This window comes from Amphiprion ocellaris, chromosome 11 (assembly GCF_022539595.1).
Source record: "Amphiprion ocellaris isolate individual 3 ecotype Okinawa chromosome 11, ASM2253959v1, whole genome shotgun sequence".
Classification (NCBI taxonomy): Eukaryota; Metazoa; Chordata; class Actinopteri; family Pomacentridae; genus Amphiprion; species Amphiprion ocellaris.
Window position 1 is genome coordinate 24,172,318 of NC_072776.1, and position 25,799 is coordinate 24,198,116.

The window sequence follows — 25,799 nt, forward strand, 5'->3', positions numbered from 1 at the left end:
TTGAATAAAATCGCTATAATTGCACTTAGATTTGCAGTAATCTGTGAATGTAGCAGACAGATGAAAAATGCTGATAAATAGAAATGAAACATTTTTGTGGTTTATGTTTTTACTCCGTCGAGGCTCTGCCTCCTTGGAGGAGGAATAACCTAAACAACAAAAATATCTGTCTTTTAATAACTTAATTATAAACTTTTTGTTTATAAAAAAAATACATAAATAAAAATTGATATTCCTATAAAAAGAACCATCAAAATTACACCATTTATCAGACCCAGAAAAGATGAAAACAGAATGAATCTCTGGATTTTCAACTTTCTGAAGCTCCTTGAACTACTTATGCTGATTTTATGTGCCATACAGTGGAAAAAACAACTAAATTCAGGCTTTAAGTCATCAAAATCACTTTTTTCTATATGTCCCATTTTCCTTTTTTAAAATAAATTTTAAATTATAAACATGTATATGTCTATTCATTGATTCAACTGTCAACCACAATTTTAGTTGAATTGAAAAACTTCACTTATTGTGTCAAATATTGCTATTTGACAAAACTGCAATTATTGCGATTAATTAATTACAAAGCCTGTAATTAATTTTTTAATCGTGTCCCCACCACTAGTAATTTCAAGAAAAAAAAATCACTGAATTTTGAACTGCTTTACCTTCAACACATTTTTTAAAAAAAAACAAACAAAACAAAATGAACAGTCAATGCTGAAGGGATAAGCATAGTAATAGTTACACACATGCAAAATGCAAACAGACATGAATGATATCTATCAATTTCCTAGCCTGTGTATAAGTAGCAAAAAAGAAGGAAATTTTCCCAAAACCAGCCATCTTCCTCAGAAAAACTGAAAACAACACTTAGCTGTATTAATATTCGTATTCATTAATAAAGCAGACATTGGTGGACCTTTGTTTAAGTGTTATCATGACAGTGTGTGCCCATATTATCTAAAACACCTGCCAATACCAGCAAATGTCACAGAAATCTGTTGTCGGTGAACACATCATCAATAAGGGCCCCCAAGCTCCATGGCTGCTGTCTCACCTTGCTTATTCTGGACATCTGTAAACAAAATGTCACTGAAAGCAGGTAGTGTCAGATGTGCTGATTATTCTGTCCAGAAAAAATATGGATCATTGACGAGACATTTTGATTTTACCAGCCATAGGCGTGTGTGTGTGTGTGTGTGTGTGTGTGTGTGTGTCTGCGGAGGAGGGAGTTTGAATTTAATTATTTTGAGTCTCTACCACCCAGACAGTGGTTTATCACCTCCCATGCAGAATCACCTACATCCAGTCGACAATGCTACCTAACATGCACGACAAATACACGCGACGGGACAGAGGAACAAGCCAAATATTAGGATCAGTGCATATCATAACGTCCGACCTTGGGCGAATTGACACTGCACCAGAAATTTTTGCATTCCCTGTACTTCTACCCATGGTTGTGATGTCTCCATAGAGGTGCAGGACTTCATATCAGTGTGAGGTAAAGTATGTTCAGAAACTGCTTGGGGTTCAAACTGTTTCGAATCATCATTAATAATAATCTATTATACAACCAAGGAGTGGATCAGAGACTTAAGACAGTGACTAGATGTAAAGAACTGACAATCCAAAATTACGGATGATGAGTTTATTTGGCTTCCTGTTAGTCAAAGGATAGAGTTCAAAATCTTACTCTTGGTCTACAAAGCATGGAATGGTCTTGAACCAAAATATATCCTGGACTCATTAGCTCCATATGAACCATCCAGACCCCTCAGGTCATCAGGCATGGGTTTGCTGCGTGTTTCCAGAATCAGAACCAAGGCCAGTGAAGTGACAATCAGCTATTATGCTCCTCACCTGTGGAATAAACTGCCTGCGCAACTGAGGTCTGCTCAATCTGTCAGCTCTTTTAAATCACGCCTGAAAACCATATTGTTTACTGTGGCATTCTCTTAGATGCTAAATCTATTTTCTTGACTTTTAATGCACTTTTATGTTATATTTCTATGATTTTAATGTATGATCTTGATGTCTACTTTTAAATCATATTTATAATCCATTTTCTGAATGTATTTCCTTGCCATTGTAAAGCACCTTGTGTATGAATTGTGCTATACAAATAAAGTAGCCTTGTGTTGCCTTTACTTAAGCATGTTATCATGTTCATTATGTTCAACCCATTAAAATTGTGTTATTATATGAAAAATGGCTACAGTTTCTACAATATACGTTCACTGTGAATATAAACAGTCAAATTGCTGCTGAGAGTGAACATTTTAACCTCAATGTCCTGATTTACTTCCAGCTAGTGTCACAGTTCAAATGTATACACTGCACGTGCACACCCTAACACCACCCTTGTTTGTAAAGGCTGCTGCTCAACAGGAAGCGGAGCAGGAAAAGGTCTGCATCAGTATCAAACAGTACCTAAAGTGGCATGAATGTCACTGTGCATACTAAAGCTAGCTCACTAATAGAGCTGAAATGTTTGATTAATTGTTACAAGGATGTGTTTGCAGATGTTAGCTCCTGCACTACAAATCATCTATACAAAATATAGCCATTTTTGTTTTTTGATAGTATTTTCCTTATAGTTTCATGTATACTATCTTCCATTTATGTTAGTACAGTATGAAAATTAACTGTAAGCCTTTCTTAAAACGTGCAGTGTACATTACATCTGGATTACTTCTTGATAATGTGGCGTTATCATTTTGGAGTAATGCAGCTTAAGGAAGAAATGATTGAAAACAACAATATATAAATGATAAACGTGAACACAGACAGCAGCGCACTTATCTGCACAGAATATCTACCACTATCTTCTCTAAAGAATAAGCCGAAGACATTTTTTGTTTAGTCTTGCATTTATTTAGCAGTGTTTCAGCTGCACGCGTTTCGGCTGTTTTTGGGTCATAACTTACAATGCTGACATTCTCTTGCAAGAAACTGTGTTATACAAATAAGCCCAAACACAAAGTTCAAGCGTTCTTCTTGGGGGTGAAAAAGGCTGAAAGATGCAGATGAAAGTTGTGTGAAATGCTGTATACAGATGGGTAGAAGATTAAAAGAAGAGCCTGAACTCTTCACCTCTGCAGTGAGGAGATCTGGTGGCTCTGTTATGCCGTGGGGGACATTTTGCTGATATGGGTCACCGCAAATCAATACAGAGTCATTCTGAGTGATCAGATTTATCCTGTGAATAAACATTTATATGCTGATGGGACTATCTCTTGCAGAATGACAACCTCTTCCACAGGCCACGAGGGGTCACTGAATGATTTGATGAGTATGAAAATTATGGAAATCACATCATCAAAACGTATCTTTTGGTAGAATAGTGCTCATCCTTCCAGCAGAGTTCATTCATGCATCGTCATTTATCGAGCGAAAACACCACACATTTGCTTTGTAGGTTGTGTATTTTAGAGTTTTTATTGGGGAAAACTAGGGCTGAAAAATTGGGGGAAAATATCACATTTTTCAGACTGATACTGTAATTTGATTTGAAATAAATGTTTTTAAACTCAAACTCCAGTATAATATTCACTGTGTAACAAGATTTAAAATGTGATGAGATACCGTCAATGGTGTGACTGTCACACAATTTGTAATTTTAAACACATTTTAAAACGTGGATCAGATAAAATGTACGAGATGTGGCTATTAAATAATAAGACTGGACTTGTGACACTGGTGGACATCTGTTTAAGTGTGATTATGACAGTGTCTGTGTGCATAATGTCTGAAACAGCTGCAGATACCAGCAAATGTCACTAAAGTCTGTTTTTTGGAACACATCATCAATAATAAGAGTCCTATGAGTGCTGTTCACTGTCCATATTCTGCAACATAAAGTGTCCCTAAAAGCAGGTAGGGTTGGGCTAGTTGATTATTTAATAATCCTAAACTGTAGCTTTAAAGATGTCCTAATTTCAATTTATACTTTAACTGTTTATTGACTGCTATACTTTGTACTTTGTAACCTTTGAAACAAGTTTTATTGCCTATTGCTGTTTTTCCATGCAATAAATGAAGCACGTCATCTGCATTTAAAGCAAAGGCTTCCAAGCAATATTGTTTCTTGTCAGACGGTTTCTTGAAGTGTTTTTCTCACAGATGTAAATGAACAAATCGCATGTGCCCTCGGTCAGATCCATAGACGGACGCTTGTGTCGGTGGGTCTGGACTTTTTAAAACAACATTTCCTTTGCTGCAAAAGCATATTGGCATTAGTTTTTAGTCACAATTGGAAGCTAGATGAATTTACTTCGCCTCGGTAGTTAGTTTTTTGTCACAGTCTCACCCTGGCTCCCTGTCTGCCTTTTCCTCTCCCCTCTTCTCTCTCTCCCTCCTTTTCTCCTCACTTCTCTCTTCCTCATCTTCTCTTCTCTGTCTTCCTCACGTATCTCCCTTGCTCTCTCTCTCTCCCGTCTTCTGCCCTGTCTCTCAGGCCTTGTCCACACGTAGCAGGGTTTTTGTAAAACCGAATATCCTGCCCCCTCCGTCTAGAAAAAAACTTACGTACACACCACCTCGTTTTTAGAAAAAAACTTCATCCACACCTAACCGCATAAGTGCGTTTTTAAGCACATTCATAAGCATGCCGGACCTTTAGGTTGCAGTAGTTCCCCAAATCCTAGCAAGGTGGTGGAGAATAACCATCCTTAACGTTGTCCTTCGCCTGTGTTGTTGAATGTGGAGCAGTATCTGGGCTTGTAAAAACAAGCAAGTAAAAAGCGCCTGTACAAGAAACAGCATCCAAAACCTTGTGAGAGCATCCATACTGTTACCGAATGTAAACACAGGTCACATATGTGACGTAAGAACATATTTTGTCGCAGGTGGTGACGTTTCGAAACGCAAAACCCCGGTTACTGATGTCCACATGCAGACGCATAAAACGGAGAATTCGCAAATCTTCACTTTGGTCGGAATTTTTAAAAAGAATCTTTTTTGATGATGTAAATCTGCGTTTTCGTGTGGATGATAGGCCGAATCGTAGAAAAATATCTTCGTTTTGTGAGATACCCGGCTACGTGTGGACAAGGCCTCAGTCCCACCCTCTCTGTGCTGCGCTGGTGATCGGGGCTCAGTGACTCCAGCTGCGGAAGGAGCGCAGCTGCATCTGTTCAGTCATCAGCGCCTGATAACAGCCTGCTCGTCCCTCCAGTCTCCGCCAGATTCTAGCATCTGCTACAGTGACAAGTTGGTCTGATAATTAGTGCACTACATTGCGCATTCTCTGGTTGTACTGTGTCTAATACGTATTTGTTCTGCTAGGAGTTTCGGCTTGCCGCGCTGTCCGTTTTCCCTCAGCCCTGCCGTTCCAGCCGTTAACTGGAACGCGGTCTCCTGACCCGCCTCTGGAAAAGGCCTCGGACCCTGCTCGTCGGCTCTGCTCCACTCGGCCGATCTGCCGGTTGATTTGGACTCCGGTTCCCCGCCGCACGATTTGCAGCGCTGGCGCGTGTCCCCTGGACCGCCGGTTTATGAGCCTGCCCGCCCCCACCGTTAGGATTTTGGTATTTTTACGTCAGCCGTTTTGTTAGCCAAATTACTAACCACCTTTAGTTTCAGTTTCAGCCTGATTCATTGATTTAGTTAGTTTGGCTTCTAGTTTGTTGTTTAATCTTTACTTTAGTGAATGGAGTTTGGTTGATCTGGGTTTCTCCGTTCAGTTTGGATTTGTGGTTTGTCAGTGACTAAACTGCTTGTGAATTCAACTAGTCCTGCCTGTTTCTGTGTGCCTGCACTCTGGGTTTTAACCACAGCCCATGACATTTTTATTCTGGTAATAAGCTCTGACAAGATCATCTTTATACTTTAATGTGACAGCTGAACTAGGCTCCTGTTTTATGGAGATGCAGGTAAAATCAGTTGTTAATGGCAGTTTGCAAATAAAATATACTGTGCAAAAGACAACTATTATTTCATTCTGTGAATTATGACTATTTTGCACTTTAAAAACCTTGCAACATCTCTTTCTTCATACACTTGAAAAAATGGTATTGCCTTAGTTTTCTACAATCTGTGCAATAATAGTGCACCATCAGTATTTCCATGCATCAAATCCATGCAATACCACTAAAATGTGCAACAATGTTATTTTAGAATTAGTAATAATGTATATTTTGTAGTGGTGAGATGCAATTTAAAAAAAATCTAATTACAAACTTTGTAATTAATCACATTGTCAAAAAGCAATATTTGACACAATAAGTTTTTCAATTCAAATAACTTTTGGTTGACAGTTGAATCAATAAATAGGCATATGCGTGTTTATCATTTGAAATTTAAATTATTACACTTAATACAATTTTAAAATGGGACATATAGAAAGAATGATATTGATGATTTAAAGCCTGGATTTAAGTTTTTCCATTGTATGGCACATAACATAGGCTTAAGTAGTTCAAGGACCTTCAAAAAGTTGAAAATCCATAGATTCATTCTATTTTCATAGTTTCTGGGTCTGATAAATAGTGTAATTTTGACTGTTCTGTTTTTAGGAATATACACTTTTATTTATGAAAAAAAATTTTCTTCATAAACTAAAAGCTCACAATTAAGTTATTACAAGACAGACATTATTGTGGTTCAAGTTGTTTGCTTCATTTATATTTATCTGCATTTCTCATCTGTCTACTACATTCACAGATTACAGCAAACTCAAAGTGCAATTATTGTGATTTTATTCAGCATTTTAAGTTTTTTTGTAAATTCAAGCGCTTTAAATGTCTTCTAAAGTGGTCTATTACGGGATGGCTACACTGTTAGCCAGCAGCAGGACTGTCGTAGCTAACGTTACCTGTTTTGCATTGAGGTGATACCGTCGGCTTGAAGTGCTGCGGTGATAAATAAACTCTTTGTTGTACAATTTGCACACAACCACGCTTTTATCCAAGCTGCCACCGGGAGGATTTTTAAAAGAAAGCTTTCTGCCCAGCAAGCTCAACGCGATCTCATCTTTCTTCACTGTTCACCAAACTTTCTTCTGCACTGACATCACTCCTGCGTGGAGCCGGGCAAGATGGCGGCGACAACACAAGCCTTTTGAAACGTCTCTGGAAAAAACTGGACTCCAACGATCTATATCGCTGACAAAAGAAACCAAACAACTACACAGTGTGTTCTTAAGGTATTCAAGCTGTACCGGGTCATAACGGGACTACCTAATAACATTCTAAACTAAATATAAAGACATTTTGTAGAGCGCGAAAGAGAGCCCGTGCCACTCAGTGTTGCAAATGCTACCGACAAAACTTTTCAAAGACGATATGAGCAACTTCTTGAAGAAAGGTGATAGCAAACGCAAAGAAAGGTCACCGAATACTCCATCAACCAAGAAAGGTGAGCACAACTACGCCAACATGGACACTACAAAGCCACGAGAAACTGAGGAGGGACTTGTACCTCTGCCTGATACTCCCATCAAAAGCCCAGCTGCAAAGAAGGCTAGCTTGACTGAGCCGGAGCCATCTTTGTTCGAGCTACAGAAAACCATTCTAAAAGCGGTAAATGATAGAGCTGACGATTTAGCTCTGATGATAAACAGCAATGCTACTGACATCAAAGAAATAAAGAAATCGCTGGAGTTTGCATATGAAGAAATCAACGATGTCAAGGTGGAAAACAAAAAGCTGAAAGAAATATGTAATAAACAGCAAACGGAGCTAACCGCAATAAAAGAAAGGCTGTGTGATGCAGAACGTTACAAAAGGAGATGGTGTCTACGGTTGCACGGTGTTCCTGAACTGGATGGTGAGGATATAAAAATGAGAGTGACTGAGATCTGTGAGAAAGTTGCGCCGGAGCTGAGAACGAAAGCAGCGGAGGGAATCGATGTAGTGCACAGATTGGGCCGACGAGACAACACTTCCAGAATTAGGGGAATTATCATTCTTTTCGCCTACCGCACCGTGAGAGATGTCATCTGGAGACAAGCCAAGAACAACGCCTACCTACGAGAAAACAAGCTCCGTTTCAGCGAGGACCTGACTAAAGAAGAGAGAGATGCCAGAGCGGCGCTATGGCCCATCATTGAAAAAGCACGTAAAGACAATGTGAAGGCTTACTTTGTGGGAGCAAGAGCCTATGTGAACGGCAAAGAAATTCGCCCTAACTGCTCACTGTGAGACCAAAAGATAAGTGTTAATGATGTAGCTACACACTAAGCTTTATACATAATTACCATGAGTAACTTTGGAATATTACATAAAGGCTTTGATTTATATTAAAGGTATACATCACTTGAGTTTAATCTTAAAGCACAAGGTTATGGTAGTTTTTGGGCTACAGTTTGCATCAGAGTGGTTCAAATTGTGTTTACTCAATGCAAAGTCAATTGTTTACAATTTACAAGGCTTTAATGTTATATAGGAGTCATTTTAACAGCTGACGTTTTTCAGAGGACTCTTTTTTCACTGTTAAGTAAGTAAATCTTTTTTCTGTTCTGGAGTTATCACTACTGTCTGTTAATACTAGGGGTCTGCGGAACATTGTGAAAAGGAAAGCTTTTTTCCTGTTCTCTAAGGAGGCAAAGGTGGACTTTATACTTTTTCAAGAGACTCATTCTTGTTCTGAGGACAATCAGTTTTGGAAGAACCAATGGGGAAAAGACTTGTGGCTTTCACATGGATCAAAAAAATCAGCAGGAGTTGCTATTTTAAGAGACAACTTTAAAGGGAAAATACTGGAAAAATCGTTTGATGAAAAGGGTCACTGGATTTTTTTAATAGTAGAATTACATTCACATAACTTTCTGATAGGAAATGTTTACGGATATAACTCGAAAAATTTAAACAACGTATTAATAACTGAGATAGAGGATAATATCAACCCACTTATGCGCAAATATCCATCAGCTAAAATACTTCTTGGAGGAGATTTTAATATGGTGTGGTCACAGCAGTTAGACAGATTCCCCCCAAGGCCTAGAGATGGCGAGAACAACTTGGTTCATTTTTGTAATCGAACAAGCTTAGTAGATATATGGAGACAACGTAATCCTAATGAACAACAATATACTTGGAGCAACAAAAATTTCACTTTATCATCTAGAATAGACTTTTGGTTAATCTCAAGAGATATGGAAAGGCTAGTAACTGAAGTATTAATTAGCCCTGCTATTATGACTGATCATAGATCTATTCTTCTTAAAACAAATTTAACAGCTCAAGAAAACAAAAGAAAATTTACAAACTGGAAATTCAATAACTCTCTCCTGTCGCATAATGATTTTACCAAGTCAGTCAAAGAACTCTTTGAACGACACTGGAATTCTGCAAATGCTGATAACAACTATGGAAGATACTGGGAACTTCTTAAGTATGAAATCAGAAAATATGCTATACGGTTCAGTAAAGAATTGGCGATAAAGAAAAGGGCAAAGATTGAGCATTTAACAAAAAGTATCACAGATATGACTTTAAATTTAGGAAATGATAACGAATTAACACCTGAATTAAATAGACTTCAAAATGAATTGGATGAATTGTATACTGAGAGAGCCAAGGGCGCCTTTATACGATCGAGGGTAAAATGGATAGAAGAAGGGGAAAGAAATAGTAAATACTTTTTCAACTTAGAAAAGAGAAATGCAGAGTCAAATATGTTATCTAAATTAAAAATAGGTGATTTGATAACTGAAGATGCCTATACAATCTCAAAGTTCGTTAGTAATTTCTACGCAAATCTTTATAAAGAAGATGCTTGTAACGATAGCTCTTCTGTACTTAACAATTTAAAAAATGTAACAAAACCAAGTGACGACACTAAGAAAGCATGTGATGAAACTTTATCAGTTGAAGAAATAAAATGGGCGATTAATAACCTTAAACGTAACAAGTCACCAGGAAATGATGGTCTCACATCTGAATTTTATCAACAATTTTCTACTGAAATTTCAGAATTCCTACTTGCAGTATATAATGAATCCATAATTAAGGAAGAATTACCTCACTCATTGAAGCAAGGTATAATTACTCTAATTCCGAAACCCAAAAAGGATCTACTTCTCATCGACAATTGGCGAGGAATTACTCTATTAAATAACGATTATAAAATTCTTGCATCTATTATGGCTAAAAGATTAAAAAAAGGATTAAACGAAAGTATTCATGAATCTCAAAGTGGTTTTATGCCAGGAAGGCATATTTCGAATAATATCAGGCTTGTGCTAGATTTAATAGATTATAATGAGTTAATCCCAGATGATCCCTTAATACTTTTTCTTGACTTCCAGAAGGCTTTTGACACTGTCAGTCACAAATTTATCTTTGATGTCCTTTCTTTTTTCGAATTTGGTAACTTTTTTATAAGTGCTATCAAAACACTATACAAAGATAACAATAGCTCAGTGAAACTTCTATATGGTACATCGTCAAGGTTTAACATAAGTAAAGGCGTAAGACAAGGTTGCCCGGCCTCTCCTTACATTTTCTTACTAGTTGCTCAAGTGTTAAATTGTTTAGTTTCTCAAAGCCCCATTAAAGGAATTAATGTTCTTGGCAAAGAACTCAAAATAACACAGCTCGCAGATGACACGACAATATTTCTGGAGAATGCTGACGAAGTTCCCATAACCTTATCCACTTTCTCAATATTTTCGAAAGCATCAGGATTAAATTTAAATTTAAAAAAATGTGAAATTCTATCTATAAGAAAAATCAACAAAACTGAAATTTGTAGCATTCCAGTTAAAGACTCAGTTACTTATCTTGGTATTGATATCAGTAATAACTCTAAGGAGAGAGAACGCAATAATTTTGTTCCTATTGAAAATGCTATAAAAAAGAAATTTAACTGTTGGCTGGTAAGAGATTTATCGATATATGGAAGAGTCTTACTAAGTAAAGCAGAAGGAATGTCAAGAGCCTCTTATGCCTTAAGCTCATTATTTGTCTCCAAATCTACATGTTCTCAACTAGATAAAAATCTCTTCAAGTTCATATGGAAAAACAAACCTCACAAAGTGAAGAAAATAGTTCTTACTAATCCTCTAGCTGAAGGAGGACTAAATGTGCTGACATTTGATGTCTTTAATCAAACGATAAAAATAAATTGGATCAAAAGATACTTAAAAAATGTTAACAGCCTATGGAACTCTATTCCTAATTACCTCTTCCAAAAAGTAGGTGGCCTTAATTTTCTCTTAAAATGTCCCTTTTCAATAGGAAAACTACCAATCAAACTTGCAAACTTTCATCACCAAGTTTTATTATGCTGGCAGCTTCTATACAAACACAGTTACTCTCCTCACCACTGTATCTTATGGAACAACTCTTATATTTCACTCAGAAATAAGACTTTGTACTTAAACAACTGGTTTATAAACAACGTAAACACTGTAAAACAACTCTTAAATGATAATGGTGAGTTTTATAACTATGAGGCATTCCTAGACACTTACCATTTTGAGGTTTCCAGGCAAGAATTTCATACAGTGATCAGATCAATCCCTTACAATATAAAAATTCTTGCTTGTAACATTCAGATTACCACACTCCCTGCTTTGGAGAGCCCTATTTCCATAAATGGCATGGATTTGTTGAATAAAAAATGCTCAAATAATTTTATTAGAAGTGGTCTAGAGTATATCACAACTCCAACTTGTAAGTATCGCTCAGTATGTCTGAATAAAAAACAATGGAACACAGTCTTTTTAATGCCTCATAGGTATATACTCACAAATAAAATAAAAGAATTTCTTTATAAGATTATCCACAGATACTATCCTGTCAAAGCAAATGTATATCTTTTTATACCAGACATAAGTAATCAGTGTACTTTCTGTGATTGTGAAGGAGAAACTGTTGAGCATATATTTGTTGATTGTTTTCACTCCACTTCCTTTTGGTTCCATTTAGAAAGATATATCTCAAGAATACTTAAAAAAGAAACCATACTCAAAAAAACAGATATTTTATTTTACTTTAACAACCCTAATTTCTCTGTTGATGAAATATATATTATTAATCTGATTTGTATACTAGCAAAATTCTTTATTCATAAGATGATTTGGCTAAAGAAATTACCCTCCTTTTATGTATTTGAAACTACAGATTTCCAAAATTACCTAAAAACTATTGAAAAATCAAATCAAATGAATAAAAAATTGATAAAAACATTAAGAATCTTAGAAAAATACAAATTTATTACCCCATCCTAGCAGACCCCTTATTTTTATTTTTATTTATTTATGTTATTGTATTTCTACGTGATGTTTTTTTCTTCTTTGTGTTTTATGTATGTTTAGCGAAATGCAAATTTCTAAGATGCAATGTAATTATGTAACGCTTTGTTGAAATGAAAATTTAAAAAAAAAAAAAAAAAAAAAAATCACTCCTGCACTCCTTCATCACGGTTGCAAACAGACTTTAGGTTCATTACTGCCACCTACTGGGCTGGAGTGTTCATCGGAGTTACTGGTGTGCCAGAAATAAGGGAACTGAGAAAGGTGCGATTAAATGTAAATGTAAATGTTAACACGTTTTTTTTTTTTTTTTTGGGGGGGGGGGTTGTAATTAATCGAAATTAACGCGTTGAAGTCCCAGCCCTAATATTTTGGTTTATTTTGATTTTTATACTATATTCCTAAAATGTTTGCACTATCTTTGCTGCTGTAACATTGTACATTACCCCACTTTGGGATTAATAAAGGGTTATCTTATTCTGCCTAAAGAATCCAGTTGTGACGGTCACACAAGAAAGCAGAATAAACCTCCTGTATTGCCTCCAAAGGTCCTTTCTTATAGACAACAGCAGGATCACATCAAACAATAAGTGTCCAACACCTTTAAACAAGTCATTTTAGTTTCATTTAACTTTCAGTTCCCCTTGACAGATGACATTGCAGATGAGCAGCTGCATAAATGAAACCAGTGTTGATACTTTGCCAAAAACTGATAATCACCCAGATCACATCCATCTAAAGCTGCTTGTGTGTTGATCAAACAGCCTTAACATGCAAACACACATGCCTGCATCTGTGGTGACAGCGAAGGGTTGTCCTTGTGAAACTTTAACATTTCTTGCAACTGAATAATTGTGACCAAAGAAATGTTTGAAGTTATAATCAGGCCTGATGTTAAGGATTATCAGAATCAGAATCAGCTATCATGGCCAAGTACGTACACAACATACAAGAAATTTGCTTTCGGCTTTTGGTGTCACTCTAGGAATAAGGGAAAGAGAATAATAACAAAACTATAATATAGATAAATAGATAGATAGATAATATATATACACAGTAGTGCAAAACAACTAATTTGTCATCAACATTTTGATAATTGATTACTTGGTTTGAGTCATGTTTTGAGAAAAAAAGTCACAATTCTCTGATTCCACCTTTTTAAATGGACTATTCTATAGTTTCTTTCATTCTTTATGACAAAAAACCGAATCTCTTATAAAGACATATGAGGACATCATCTGGAGCTTTGAGAGACTGGACATTTTTCACCACTTTCTGAGACTTTACAAGCCGAAGGACTAATGAATTGATCCAGAAAATAATCATAACAGTGAAAATAATGGACGAAGTCAAGTCATTTTGATACATTGTGTAGGTGATTTTAATGTAATTAAAATCACTTTTTGGCAAGTGGAAAATGGCATTAAATAAGTTGAACTTATCCTTTAAAGCTATTTCAACCGGTTTAAAAAAATACTGAATTGGTTCATGTAGAATACAGAGGTGGTAAAATTATGCAGAGACTTTTTGTAGACTAAAATCAGTTTTTGGCAGACGATCACTTTTTGGCACAACACCTTTCAGGCACAGACAGGAGGGAGGCAGGTTTAACAGGAAGGCAACATCCCTCCTCAGGTGAGCCTCTCCTGACTCCACACTGGACGGTAGTTGCGGTTCAGACTTAAGAGGGGAGGGACCCCAGGATGCCGACACGGACGACCGTTGGCCGGAAAACCGCTCGGTACCGTCGGTTTACACGAATAAACCCCGTCCGGTTCCCTCCGCGGTGCCTCCACGCTCCTAGCAGCTCATTAAATTCGGCCACCAAGTTCAGTCAAGGGCTGTCAACTTCCCTCCTGCAGCTCCAGCACGTACAGGCTAGGAGACGCGGTGAGGAGAGCGGGGGGCTTTACGATTGTTTTTTATTTTAAATTCCACCTCTTCTATTCGGTAACGAACGCGAGCACAACCTGCCAGGATGTCACAGAGCCCCGTTTCAGTTTAAACACAGAACAGGTTAATTTCACTCACCAGCAACACGAACATTTTCGCCTCTCTCATCCGACTCCCGTAGCAGTTCCAAGAGGCCATGATGCCGTTGCCACGTCTGGATACGCATGCGCACTAGGTTTTCCACGGATTCTCCGGCGCGGTGCAAAGCATCCCGGGAAAAGTAGTTCCAGGAGGTTGTCATCGCACCTGCAACCTCCAAGCTCCCAGATATTCTGTTATCTGAGCAGTAGCGTGTAGTAACACTACGGTCTACATGATTTTGCTTTTATCAACATAATGCAGCCATATTGCAAGACAATTAATTACAACAGAGGGCAATTAGTAAATTGGCTTGTGATTGAATGGCTTGTAATTACCTGTTTATCAATTCGACTTCTTTCCATCTGGGAAACTTGTCTTGATGAAATGTGCTCCTCAGCATCTGTTTGAGGCAGCGCCTTGGTCCAATAGGCCCAGACAAAGTAGATGCAAAGAAATAAATGCAATACGGAACGCTTGAATAGAAAAGAATAATAAAGCTAAAGATAAAGAGACTTTATTGTCATTGCAGAAGTACAACGAAATTTATATGGAAGAACACGGCAATTAGCAGCAGTGCAAATATGAATAAAAATAGATAAAAATACTGCTAAAAAATTTTTAAAAAAAACAAAGTACTATATACAAAGTAAAGTGGTCAAATGTTGCAGGACAGAATATAAAATAGTGCAAATAGTGGAAGCACAGTACAAATTTTAATTAACAGAATAGTGTTTGTGCTGTAAAAAAAGGATGAACAATGAGGATGAGCAATAGACTCATTTAAGTCCCTTTTAAAACCCTATTTTTCAGTTCAGTTACAGGTGCAGTTACATTATTACATCAAACTTAAGAAAATACAGAGCATAAGTATCAATAAGCTATAGTTTGTGCTGGTATCAAATGACTCACCTGTTAGCATAGCATATCATATCATAGCATAGCATAGCATAAGGAAGTTTAATGTAAATTTACCAATTTTTTCAGTTTCAGTATGCTACCAGGTATAGTTTTACTACAGCAAACTTAGAGAATGAACAAAACATGAGTAAGAGATTTTGTGAATGGACTTTGGTCTGTACTCATATCACTCATACTCACCTGTTAGCTAGCATAGTATAGCATAGCATAATATAGGACACTTGAACATAAATATACCTCATTTGTCAATTTTGGTATGCCCGCCAGTTGTAGCTGCATTAAATAAAACAAAAAAATGAATAAAGCATAAATAAGAGAATTTCTGAATGGATTTTGGTTTATACTGATGTCACTCATATTTGTGTTAGCATAGCATAGCATAGCACTCAATAGTACAGAACAGATGGGGGACATGAAGTTTGCTTAAACTAGAGAAAAGTGGGTGAAAAAAGCATAAATAAGGGATTTTCCAAATGGACTTGGTTTATACTGAGTGTTTTCTCATTCTCTGTATATATATATATACACACACACACACACACACACACACATATATATATATATATATATATATATATATATATATATATATATATATATATATATATATATATATATATATATATATATATATATATTAATACAATACAATACAATGGGTTCTATTAGGTTCAGTTGTAGACTATATCAAACTAAAGTAGAAAGAAAGAAACAAAGAGAGCAATAAGTAACGGATTTTTTGATCGTTCAGTTTCTGGTATCTGGTTTAAAGTGAGATACGATGCCTGCAATCCTACCTGAATCTATCTACATATCCATCAGGTTCAAGAAAGAAAGAAAGACCGAAAGAAGCATAATTAAGTGATTTGAATAGAACTTAACAGAGTATATAGAATACAAGTCAAGTCAAAGTCAAAGTCAGCTTTATTGTCAGTTCTTCAATATGTACATGACATACACAAAATCGAAATTTCGTTACTCTCTCTTCATGCAACAGTAGACATTAAATAAAGACTTAGAAAATAAGATATTAAAGGGCAAAAAAGAACAAAGGAAGCAAAATTAGAGCCGAGCAACAACTAAGAACTAAGAAAAGCAGAACTGAGTGAAATGTAAACATGACCATGAGATACAATAGAGTTTCTACATCTTCTAATATAAGTCATACTCACCTATTAGCGATAGAATAGAATGGAATGGAATAGAATAGAATAGAATAGAATGACTTTGGCTCAGAATATAACCATGACTTGTGTTCACTGTTTGAGCGTCACTGTTTACTTTGGACCAACCAGCAGAGCAGAAAAACACTGAGATGCCCAGTGGAGTTATTGCCAGGTAACACCCTGCACGCGTGCACACACACACACACACACACACACACACACACACACACACACACACACACACACACACACACACACACACACACACACACACACACACACACACACACACACACACACACACACACACACACACACTAGGCCTCTGTGGCGTTCCAGACCACAACATGCGGATCAAACCTTTTCCCAGAAGCCTCTCCGTGACTCTCCCAGGTCCTCGCCATGAATCTGTCTGGCTGTCTCTGCTCTGGACGGACGCACAGTTGCGTCACTCCTCCGGCTCTCTCCCTGGGGTGTCTTTGCGTACTTCCTCCTTCTATTGCGCTTGCACCCCACCCCCCACCCCCCTCTCTCTCCCCCCGCCCCTCTCCCCTCCCCCGCAACCTCGGTCCGGTGGTATCGTCCGACGGTGAGCGAGAGAGCGCAGTTGTCGGCTGCAGGTTGCTCGGAGAGGAAGGCACAGCGGCGGAGGAAACAACTCTTCTGCCTTCACTGCTCTAAGTGCGAGTCTGATTCTCTTCTAATCTCTACCTGGCATTTTCATCAACTTGGAGGAATACAAACATCTTCGAAGGTAAAAGAAAAAATCACTTTTTTTTCTTGCTTCTCACAAAATACCTGGCATGACAAAATATAATACAAAGCACTTTTTGGGTGTGTTGTGCACCAGTTTCCAGCTCTTATCCCGCTTCAGATTTGCTGCTACGAACGTAACGGATTGTGGTTTAAATGCGATTTTTCTCATACTGTGGGAAATTTGTCTGCTTTTGGGTTAAGTGACCTCCTTATATAAATTAAATAAAGAAAAACACCCTTCATCACTAATGGATGGGCTACTCGAAAGCTTTATTCAGCCATGCTGTGGGATCCGTTTCTCTCTTTGGACCGTTTTTCAGGGTTTTGAGCAATGTGGCATCTTTTCGTTCTAAATGCCAAACACTTCTCAGACCCCCTTTTTGCCCACTTTGCACTTGCTTGGGGTTGAATGTGATTTTGCCCGTTGATATAGCGTGTTTTTCATCTCCTTTATGCCTCGCCAGTTTTACTTTCCACTCACGTTTCATCCCAGGATCAGAGACGCATTTGTGGGCTGCAGGAGCTGCCTGTTCCTGCCATATTAGCACCGTCTCAAACTTACTCTTTGTGCTGCCCCGTAGTCGCATATTGGAAAGATGTGAAGTTTACAGGAAAAAAAATCTTTAGAGGGGGACTTTACTGATGTGGTTGAGGGGAGAGTGCTTTGTGTGAATGCTATGCGCCACAATTGCATGTTTTGCTTTCCAAATTGTAACCTAATTTTGGGCGCAAACAAGTGGTGCAAACTCGACTATCTTGTTGTCCTCTTTCCAACTGTGCAGGTGAATTTTGTTTGCCGACTTCACACAGTTAATAATCACTTCTTTGCTCATCACTTCCAAATAGACTAACAGCTTTTACGCACGGAATGTGCAGCTTTACGCACAGCATTACGAGCGTTCTTTTACTCTCTCCAAATCCCAGCAAACGTTTGTGATACTAATTCTGCTTGAAAACACTCGAAATTAGCTCAGCAAGTCATTATTCATGAGCTTGGGTGAATTGCTTCTCCATTTCTCTGACATACAGACACTGTAGATTTGCTTTATTCTAAATTCTCCAGAAGGATAAGCGTTCAACAGGAAGCCCTCCAAACTGTCGAACAAAGAAATGCTGCATTCTAAACTCGAACATTTCCTTCTTTCATGTGTTTTACGTTGATTATTCCAGAAATGGATTGTTAGAGCGGGATGTGCTGCAGTTTAGCAACAGAGGGCAGTGTTGAGCAGCACTTTACACAGCTGTGATAACGCCTCACCAGGTGAAGTTTGCTGCATCATGTGCTGGAACAGCTGTGGTAGAGCAGAAAGCAATGTTGCAGACGAGCTTCTTGTCTGTTCGCAAAAGTGTAGCACTCATTCAAGTTTGGACACATGAAAACAATATAAGGACGTCCCTTTAATGAAGTATTACTTTTTCCCTCCTCTTGTTTCAGGTTATTAAATGTCAAGCACTTTTGAACAAGCTTTTATCTGCAGGCAGTTTTGCTGGGAACAGCTTTCAGAGAAATTTATCTCATAGCTACCAGTTTTCAAGTTTTAAAATATTACATTCACTTGACTAAATTAATCAAACAAGTTATTCACTTGAAAGCTATTCTCCATGACTGCTCACCCCTCAACACTGGGCTTTTAGAAGCTGTTTTGGAGCCGCACTCTGTTTTTACTGAGTCTCAGTGTCTTCAACATCATCAATTAATGTATTATTCATTAACACTCAAACAGCTCTCAAATGCAGAGTGTGGTTGGCGTAAGTTTAGGAAAACACATCAGATGACACAATAAGTTTGTTCTGTTTTTTTTAAACCACTTTGTTTCTCTTTAAAATGCCACAGACAGAAAATACATAGTATTATTGGATAGTGAGTGATCCAAAAAAAGAAATACAGTGGTCCCTCGTCTATCACGGGGGTCACGTTCCAGACCCTCCCGCGATAGACAAAAATCTGCGATGTAGCGACCGTATTGTAACCCTTAAATATTGGTTGACTCACCTGTCTCCAGGGCCGTACGTTAGGCCGGTTGCAATTATTTTGCATTTTTATGCTCATGTCTTTTGCTGTCTTCCATGCTAAACATCCCCAGCATGACAGGACAGTTTTTCTGCAGGTTTTAATCACTGCTCAGCACAACAAACATGGATGTGCGCTTACCGACCAAGTGATTAGATTTTGGCAGTGATGCGGCTTATTGTCTGGATCCACTGATTTGTTAAGGATTCCCATTGCAAGATATAGCGGCCGGCACGGCGTCACTGTAACCATAACAAGTGAGCACTGTGTGAGTTTCCTGCTGATGATCATGTGATCCTACTACAAATCCACCGTTGCCCACTTATCGGAATTGATACAAGGAACAATTGATTGATTACTTAAATTGTGGGGGTGTTTCTGAGTCCCTTCAATTCCCGCAGCCTGCTACATATTTAGGTCGGGCGATTCATGCACACATGCATAACACACGCCTGTGTTCAGAGAATGAACAGTCTTGGCGGAGTATTGCACTCTCTGAGGGCTTTTCTTATTGATATGTATTTTTAGGCTTTATAAATCCTCGCCACACACTATACACAACCGCAGAGCAACACTATGCACAGCGATCAGACCTCTGTGCCAAACGGACAAGGCCAGACACTGAATGCCGCTATACCATATGCGCTACACACAGGGGAGACAGAGGAGACTGATGCTACAGTCGCTGAGCCAATCAGAGCCCAGCGCTGTAAGCTACGTATTTTATTTACATTCAATGTTCTTTTAATATGTTTTATTTTATTTTACATATTTTTTATGTTGTTTTCATTTTTTAGGCTACAAAATGCTTATTTTACCGCAAAAATTATTAAAATAATATAGCAATAGCAGAGCTGGTCGCTATGAATGAACTATTGTGCTGCAATGCACCATGGGAGTTCGGGGTGTTGGGGGTTTAAATGTCATTATTGTGGTTTTTGTTAATGTTCCAGTGTTATTTGTATTTGTGTTTTTGTGGTTTAGTCAGCCTAGTTAGTTTGCTTAAGTGTTGTCAGGACCGTGAGTGTGAAGCATAGTAACTTGCTGCCACATTTAAACTACAGTCTGTGTCAAAATAAACGCATCTGGCAGTTATATAGTATATAAGAAGTAGGCACGTGTTTTCCAATGTTACTTTGCAATGCAACTGACCACAAAAACAATTGCATAAAAAATATCTGTATCACAAAATTCCATGATATAGTGAAACATTTGCGGAACCAAACCCAATCCAAAAATCTACAATACAATGAGACTGCAAGAAGTGAACCGCAATATAGTCAGGGACTACTGTGTTCACACTGTTAATTTTTAATTTCTCTCTCCATAGACTGCAAACAACCATAATCTAGTTTTATTCAGCCAATTCTTCACTTCTTGGAATAACTCCTGTTTTTGTTTTCGTCATCCATCAATATGTATGAAAGTGCCATATCTCCTCCCCCTCTCCCCCATCATTTGATTGATATTCATATATTCTTGCAGTTTTCGTCAGGCCCACATGCATGTCTTATGGATGATTAATGCTTTTGTCATTTGAAGAGCTGTTTTAGTATCCAGGGTCAGTCCTTTCAAATGGAAAACAGGTTTTCATCTTTGATGAACTGATGAGGGCTCTTGACAGGTCCTGGTGAGGAGAGAACCAGAGCAGCAGAGTAAAAGAGATCTGAAACAAAAAAAAAAAAAAGAGGATTCAACCCCCTCCTTCCTTTCCCGAATCCCCTCAGACCACCTCTATGTTCCTCTTAATTTTAGTGAACCTTTTTCTCCTTGTAGGTACAGTGTGTGAAAGTATTTTGCTTTCAATGATGTGCAGAGGTCAGTATCTTTATGTCATCTGATGTCGACGTAAATTATTCATTTCTATGAACAAATATGATCAGTGTGGAGGAGATGAACCAGTGGCCTCTTCATCAAATTTTTAATGATGCATATTTCAACTGTGTCATGCGAATTTTGTGTCTGTTGTCGGGGCATCATTTGAGAGGGGACAAACGGATATGAAAGTTTAATGTTTGGAGAACTCGATCTGTCCTCTCTTCCATCTAATATTACCTCTTTGAGCAAAGGATGGGATGTTCAATATGGTCTGACCTCCACAAGTGTGTTGCTGTGGCTGTCTAAAGAGATAACAGGTACAAACAGATAAGAAGTAGGATTTAGGCTGGTCTGATGTCACACTCTTCATGCAACTACCCTTCACCTAGTTTGGTTCTGTAAGGCTGAGAAACAAGTTTGAAGGAAAAAGAATGCTTTTTCCATTGTTGACAGAGTGTTTTGTCATTTCAGCAGCTTTTCACAAATCCAGAAAGTGAAAACTGACAGTGATAATTCTGCTGTTAGTCTGTCATTCAGCTTTTTGACTTTTCATGCATGTCAAACAAGCTCTCCGGGACATCTGGTGCCACTCATCTCAACCACATCTTCTTTTTTTTTTTAACCCTAACTCACAACAAAATAGTATTTTGATATTTTAAGAACGCCATCACAGGATGCTCTAACTGCTGCGAGGTAGTAAGTGGCTGAGGTGCGCCCTATCGACTGTTGATTTTTATTTTGCTCCTTTTTTCCACAAAGCCCAAGCTTGGTATGTGAGAGTGAATCGGAGAGATTTTAGACTTTTAAAGTGGCCTTCTTGAGCAGGATTCACATGGTAATTAGGTCAGGGCGCGCTGAGGAAAAACAAAGCTGTCCACATGCAGAGAGAGCAGGAAACATACTGCGTTTTTGTGGAGACGTTTCAAGGAGAGCGAAGACGCAGAAAGAGATGCTTCCTTAAAGTGGCTCTGTATACTGCAGCCACGTCAGAGTGTCTGTTGCTCTGTTGTGTAAATACAATGCCAGATTTGAAATCACAGCTCCAGGCACTGTGACTTGAGGTGGCAGCCCTTGCCTCCATCTTCACTGTGGTTTTTATACTGAGAATACAAAGCTGCGCAGCCTCGTCACATGAATGTGATTATGTGGTCCCACAGTGTTGACATAAATGTTGCCGTTTCCCATTCAGTCTCACTCCAAAGCCTGATTGAGGTCCTGTGCCTGAGTACACCTCATTTCATTGGAAATGAAATCATTCCTTAGCTATTTGACAACTTGTGCAGAAACATGCATATTTCAGCTCAGGCTCTGTGGCCAATTTTACTGTCAACTGCAACAAACTGCAGCTTGACAGATACACTTTGGCTCAACACAACAGCACCCTGATGAGAATCTGACTTTGGTTTTAGTTTTTTTGCTAATGACAGACTGGGTTTGAGGGAGAATGTGCACTTGTGATAACCAGACAATTTGAGCTGTCAGCAGAGGAAAGCTCGTGGTCTGTGGGTGGAAATGAATAATTCCACAGTGTCTGTCTGGGTCCCCTCAGCCTCCCAGGATCTCATTGTTTCTGAATGCGGAGTGCACTTGGCGTGGCCTTCACTCGCTGTGTCTGTCTGCTTGTAACCTGGCCTTTCTCTGCCTCGACACGCATCCTCGCTGTCTGTGAAATCTGATACGGCTGCAGCGTCTCTGCGCTCCATCTGCAGCCCTGCTAATAAACGCTTGATGCGACCCAACGGTCTCAATTTGTGTCTGGAATGTTATCAGCATTGTTTACCCTCCACTTCCCCGTGTTGTTGTTGCTGTATCTTTACAGAAGAATGGAAAATAGCAAGCAGAGTGTCAAGAAAATTGAGCTCAAGAGGATTTATTTAGCCATAAAATGCTGATTTGATTAAGCAATTTGTTGATCGTGTGAGGTTTTGCAAATAATTTCTGAGTCGGAAATTTAATATTGTTGGATTCATAGTTGGATTTTGCAATCTGAAGATGCCAATTTGGTCACTAAGAACTTGTCATGGAAAGTCTTGACTATTTTCTGATGTTGTACAGACTGGGCAATTAATCATTTAACAAAAAACAAGCAGGCAAAAGATTCATCTTTAATAAAAATAATGATTTGTGGCAGCTCTGCTAATTCCTAAACTTGCACCTGCTTGAAAATCATCCTGAGAGGAGACAGTGTTCCTAATTTGGAGGACGGCTTTTAAACTGGAGGTGCTTTCTTTACAACGTGAAACTATTCAGTGATTTGTGTCTTTTCACACATTCCCATTGTTATCCCTCTCGCTACTGGATGGAGGTGTGTGAGAGTGTGTGTGTGCTGTGTGCAAGCATGCGCTCATACATGCATGTGCGCATGCGTGCATGTCTGAGCAATTTGATTTTTTTCTTTGTGTGCATGCAAAGCGGACGTGAAGGCATGTGCCTTTTCTTTCCCATCCCTCCTCTGTTCAGCCCCGGCAAGGTCTGAGCAGGGCGAGAATAAAAGGGGAGCGAGAGGAGGAGAAAGTACTCCCACAGTTGATTTGGCCATTGTAGGGGGGAGGAACACTATTTCCATTGATGCTGTGAATGCATGGCTGAGACCCCCAGAAGCTTTAGGAAGGGAGCTTATTCAAGGCTTGATGTGACCCGGAGGACTGGGTTGGAAGATGGGTGTTGAGCCCATTGTGAGGAAGGTGGGAACATTGTTCCCATTCGACTGCTTTAATATCACTGTGAACCGCTGGCTCTGTGAGCTGGATGGACTCTCAGGTTGTCTGGTTTTGCTCTAAAGGCATTGGAGAGGTCTTTTATGAAAGAGATCTGGGGTACATTTTCCATAAATTCTCATGAGAGATTATTTTGCGATTCTTAATCTAATTTATTAAATTATATAGTAAAAAATACAGCTGAGCTTTGTGACAATATAAAACCAGTATCCTGAGACTCAGATGTTGTAATATGGAAAAACTGTTCTAATAAGTGGTTTCTTTGGTAATAAAGACTGAACTAGTTTATTATAGTAGCAGAACTGGTGATTCATTCAAATCATTTCACACTCAAGTTTACTTTGAACCTCTTGTGTTTCTCAAAGGAGAAGAAAGAGTGATGTTGTTATAGCAATTCAGAAATTCTTAAAGATTAGGTCAATGTCCAGGTCTTTGTGTCTTCACCAACAGTTAAGTCAACTATATTTAAATAGCTCATATCAGAAATCACAAATCACGCATCCTTTATTCTTATCTTTCATTCAGTAAGGAAAACCTGCTTACTTTTTTACAACAAATCGGTCTACGATGATTTATTTTATCTGAGTACATTTCCCTTAAGACACAAAGAAGTGGTTTTAATTAACATAATAAGTCTTTAAGTACAAAGCAGAAAAAGTAGTTTTGAAGTAGCGATATAATCCCAAATCCTCAAAACTCTTGTTACATCAAATCAACAAAAATTTAAAGGATCTCCAAATTGTGTAATGTAAAGCTATAATAATCCCTGCAACATATTTTCTGAGTCTTGGCTGTACTGGAGGGATGAACATCAGTATTTTATAAAAAAACATATTCCCTCATTTGGTTTTTATGTGAAGAGCGCTGTCTGAAAAGTTGCAGCAAAATTTTTCTGTAGGTGTATAGTCAAAACGAGATCTGTGATGGCAAAAGCACAGGTATGATTGATATAGTTTCTGTGAGCCCTCATGTTTTCAGTTTCTCCACTCATTTATTCAGGCTTCTAGTCTGTCACCTCATCATATAGAAATATAGAGGAAAAATTAATATGTTTATAATGGAATATATGGGTAGCTAATATATAAACTGTGCACATTCCTTCACCAATAAATAGTTTGATGGGACAAATCAGAAAATTTAATCATGTTTGGGGTAACAGAAGCCCTATTTTAACATAATTGTATGCTTTGCTTCAATCATATACACTACAAATGTGGAATTCACCTGATAATAGTCTATACAAACTATACTTGACTGTGTAAAGTGTGCAGGTGCTGTTAAGTGGCTACATCAAACTCTTAGTTTTGCTTTGAAGCCACAGCATTCCTCTCAAGGATCTCTGGGCTTCAGGTATTTTACTTTGAAAGACCCATTGTGAGCTGCTTTTAGAAACTCTCCTTATGGAATAAGGCTCCTTTTTTTTTTTTACTCCAGCATACCCTTTAAAATGGTTATATCTCTTCCAAATGGAGTCACACGGTGAGAGCTAAACTCCTTTCTTGAGTCTGTGCTCAGTGAAGTAATAGGTTTGCAGTAAGCTCCCCAAACAAGGCTTGGATTAGGAGACACTGGTAACTCTTGGGATGTTTATCTCACTACCTATTGACACAGTGAAAGGAAATGGCATGGCTTTACAATATCTTTTTTATGAGTTTACCTATTGTGTTGAGGTTTCCAACCTTTGTAACAGGCTGTCGTGATTCAGCGGCAACAGCGCCAGTGTGTTTGGAGGCCATTAGCTGCAGCAGATCAGCGTTTCTGATGTGTTTATGTAGCCCACAGTAGACTACTAGAAAAAGCAATAAACTCGAGTGGATAAAATCTGACACTTGAAACTCTAGCAAAAATAAATAAATAGTTATTATATACAAAAATAGTTAAAATCTTTAAATAGTTATAACTATGTACAGTGAAGTTAAAATTGCATTAAAATATATGGTAAATTTGATTTGCCAGGAGTGTGTGTGTTGAATAAAAACCTGAGTACACAACCAATTGTTGATGTGAATGTACTTCACATCAGCCAATTAGATTGTTTGGTTGCTCTGAAATAAAGTACTATTGCACTCAAAAAAAATCCCAGCATGCGGCAAGAGGGGGAGTCACAACCGAGGGAGAGATACACTGTTCATGTTGGTACAGAAGTTAAGAATAAGAAGACCAAATATCCATGTTCC

At 38.2% G+C, this 25,799-nt stretch overlaps 2 protein-coding genes across 8 annotated transcripts in view; one reads left to right on the plus strand and one right to left on the minus strand.

The window, feature by feature from the left end:
- Window positions 1–14,372, minus strand: part of pdia5 (protein disulfide isomerase family A, member 5) — a 112,137-nt gene extending 97,765 nt beyond the window's left edge. Inside the window, exon 1 of the mRNA XM_023277997.3 lies at window positions 14,234–14,372. Within this exon, the coding sequence (XP_023133765.1) occupies window positions 14,234–14,293 (60 nt within the window). The 5' untranslated portion in view covers window positions 14,294–14,372. The remainder of the gene's footprint in view (window positions 1–14,233) is intronic.
- A 2,542-nt stretch (window positions 14,373–16,914) lies between these two features.
- sema5ba (sema domain, seven thrombospondin repeats (type 1 and type 1-like), transmembrane domain (TM) and short cytoplasmic domain, (semaphorin) 5Ba) overlaps window positions 16,915–25,799 on the plus strand; it is a 298,720-nt gene continuing 289,835 nt past the window's right edge. For all 7 annotated transcript variants that reach the window (XM_055015127.1, XM_055015129.1, XM_055015130.1 and 4 more), the window contains exon 1: window positions 16,915–17,074. The gene's annotated coding sequence lies outside the window, so the exon portion shown is untranslated. The remainder of the gene's footprint in view (window positions 17,075–25,799) is intronic.